At 35.8% G+C, this 2,385-nt stretch overlaps 1 protein-coding gene across 1 annotated transcript; it reads left to right on the top strand.

Moving 5' to 3' along the window:
• On the top strand, positions 1-1,222 carry LOC133297548 (uncharacterized mitochondrial protein AtMg00810-like). The gene is made up of 2 exons (XM_061496716.1): positions 1-102; positions 200-1,222. Exons 1-2 carry the CDS (start codon positions 1-3, stop codon positions 1,220-1,222), a joined length of 1,125 nt encoding a protein of 374 aa, XP_061352700.1.
• The last annotated feature ends 1,163 nt before the right edge of the window (positions 1,223-2,385 follow it).

Here is a 2,385-nt window from a genome sequence, read left to right on the forward strand (position 1 = left end):
ATGGAACAGCTCGATGTGAACAATGTGTTCTTGCATGGTGAACTCAATGAAGAGGTGTACATGCTGCCACCTCCAGGAGCAATACTGTCTCGTCCAAATGTTGTCTGCAAACTGCAGCGATCACTCTATGGCTTAAAACAAGCCAGTAGGCAGTGGTAATGCCCGTCTCAGCTCATTTCTCAAATCTATTGTATATCAGCAATCACATGCTGATCATTCTCTTCTCATTAAGTCTGAGGGAGACTCATTCACAGCATTACTAATCTATGTTGATGATATAGTAGTTGCTGGAAATGATAAAACAAAAATCGATTCGGTCAAGCGCTCCCTTGATTCTGAGTTCAAGATCAAGGATCTAGGCAACTTGCATTACTTTCTGGGTTTAGAAATCTTACGTTCTGTTGATGGTCTGTTGATAAGTCAGCGCAAGTATGCTCTTGAATTAATTTCTGATGGAGGTATGTTGGGGGCCAAACCTTGCTCTACTCCCTTAGAACCTGGTCTCAAATTGGAGCAAGACGCAGGACATCCTTATGAAGATGTAGCAAGTTATCATCGACTTATTGGGAGGCTACTCTACCTAACCACCACTCGACCAGACATATGCCATGCTGTACAGCAGTTGAGCCAATTTATCTCCAAGCCTACTGATATTCACATGAATGCCGCTTTACATGTTTTACGGTATTTGAAAAATGCTCCTAGCAATGGACTCTTTTATCCAGCAGCTAATAAGTTACAACCAAGTGGATTTGCAGACTCTGATTGGGCTGTATGTGCAGATACCAGGCGGTCGATTACTGGATTCTGTGTGTTCATAGGATCAGCTTTAGTCAGTTGGGAGTCAAAGAAGCAAGGAACTGTTTCCCGTTCTTCTTCAGAGGCGGAATATAGATCCTTAGCTGCTCTTACTTGTAAGATCCAATGGATTCGGTATTTGTTACAGGATCTCCAAGTTCCATTTCACAAGGCAGTTCCAATTTATTGTGATAATCGATCAGCAATCTATTTGGCTCATAATCCTACCTTCCATGAGAGAACCAAACACATTGAGATTGACTGTCATTTGATACGAGAAAAGATTCTTGATGGTCTTGTTCATTTTCTTCCTATTGCTTCAGGCGATCAACTGGCAGACCCATTCACTAAAAGCTTATCAGTAGGCCCTTTCAAGTCTCTCGTTGGCAAGTTGGGTTTGCGCAATACTCACCCTCCAACTTGAGGGGGGTATTACAACTCATCATCTATTTATCTGGTGATTAGTTTATATTCATCAAGATAGATGAGTTGGTTCATTAAGTTAGTTTATTACCGTTGTGTTAGTTCCCTAATTTACGGTAAAGTAGTTACGTTATAGTTGTTACATAGCTGCTGTATAAATAGTGACTTGAACGTGTAGTTAATCAGTTTTTCCAATTTCTAATCTTTCTTCAATAAGATGAATACAGTTTTCTCTCTTCCGAGTTCTTTGGATTCTGATATTTCTAGTAATGGCAGAAAGCTCGCAGGAAGTTGCAACTAGTTCCGTGGCAAATAGGCCTATGACCCTTCGTACCCTTTCTATGATGAGGAAACTAAAGTTGTATGCAGATCGTATGTCCTAACCATCTTGAGCAGTTCTTATCTTTTGCAGGTAATTAATTCTTCGCAATAAACATACATAAGTCCATGATCCGTTTATATTATATTATAATGAATTTAAAATTATCATATTATGTGTTATATGTATGCTTGACCTTTATTGTTTTGGGAAATTGATTTTGTTATGATTTTTCTTTCACAGTAGTCATGTGGTAAATCTTTCTCTATATATTTGATTCGGGATTTGATAAGAATAATTAGTTTGATACTGATCATACTGTAATGAATTATTAGGTAAGCCCATATTTTGTTATAATTTTCTTTGGTAGTCATGATAAATTATTTTATTTCTCCACTAAAAAGCTTAGATGACAGTTTTCCTTTGAGCATTTTAATATTATTAATGATGGTCCTTGGTCTTGAAACTGTTCTAGTCTTGAAACTATTATGAAGATGACAATTTTGTTTGTGTATTAGAATATGTGCAATTAATTTTTTTCTTTTATATTGCTATTAATTTTATGTTAAAAAATAGCTACAAATAATTAGTCGTCAATCAAATTTAATTTTTGGAATAAATTAAATCTGTTGGAACAATTTATGTCATTTTAAATGCATTCATGAAGAGAGATATAATACATATTGCAACGATTTATGCTTGCTATTAAATGAAAGGTTATAAGTTTAACAGTTTTGTTTTGTGTATAATATATTATATTTTTCATAAGTTCTGTAACATCCCGCATAATTAGGAAATTACATAAGTTGATCATGGTGGGCATATGGAGAGCATAGCATTTTGGA

The sequence above is a fragment of the Gastrolobium bilobum genome, unplaced genomic scaffold (genome assembly GCF_033153095.1).
Source record: "Gastrolobium bilobum isolate Gb01-03AN ecotype WA unplaced genomic scaffold, APGP_CSIRO_Gbil_v1 utg4186, whole genome shotgun sequence".
Taxonomy (NCBI): Eukaryota; Viridiplantae; Streptophyta; class Magnoliopsida; order Fabales; family Fabaceae; genus Gastrolobium; species Gastrolobium bilobum.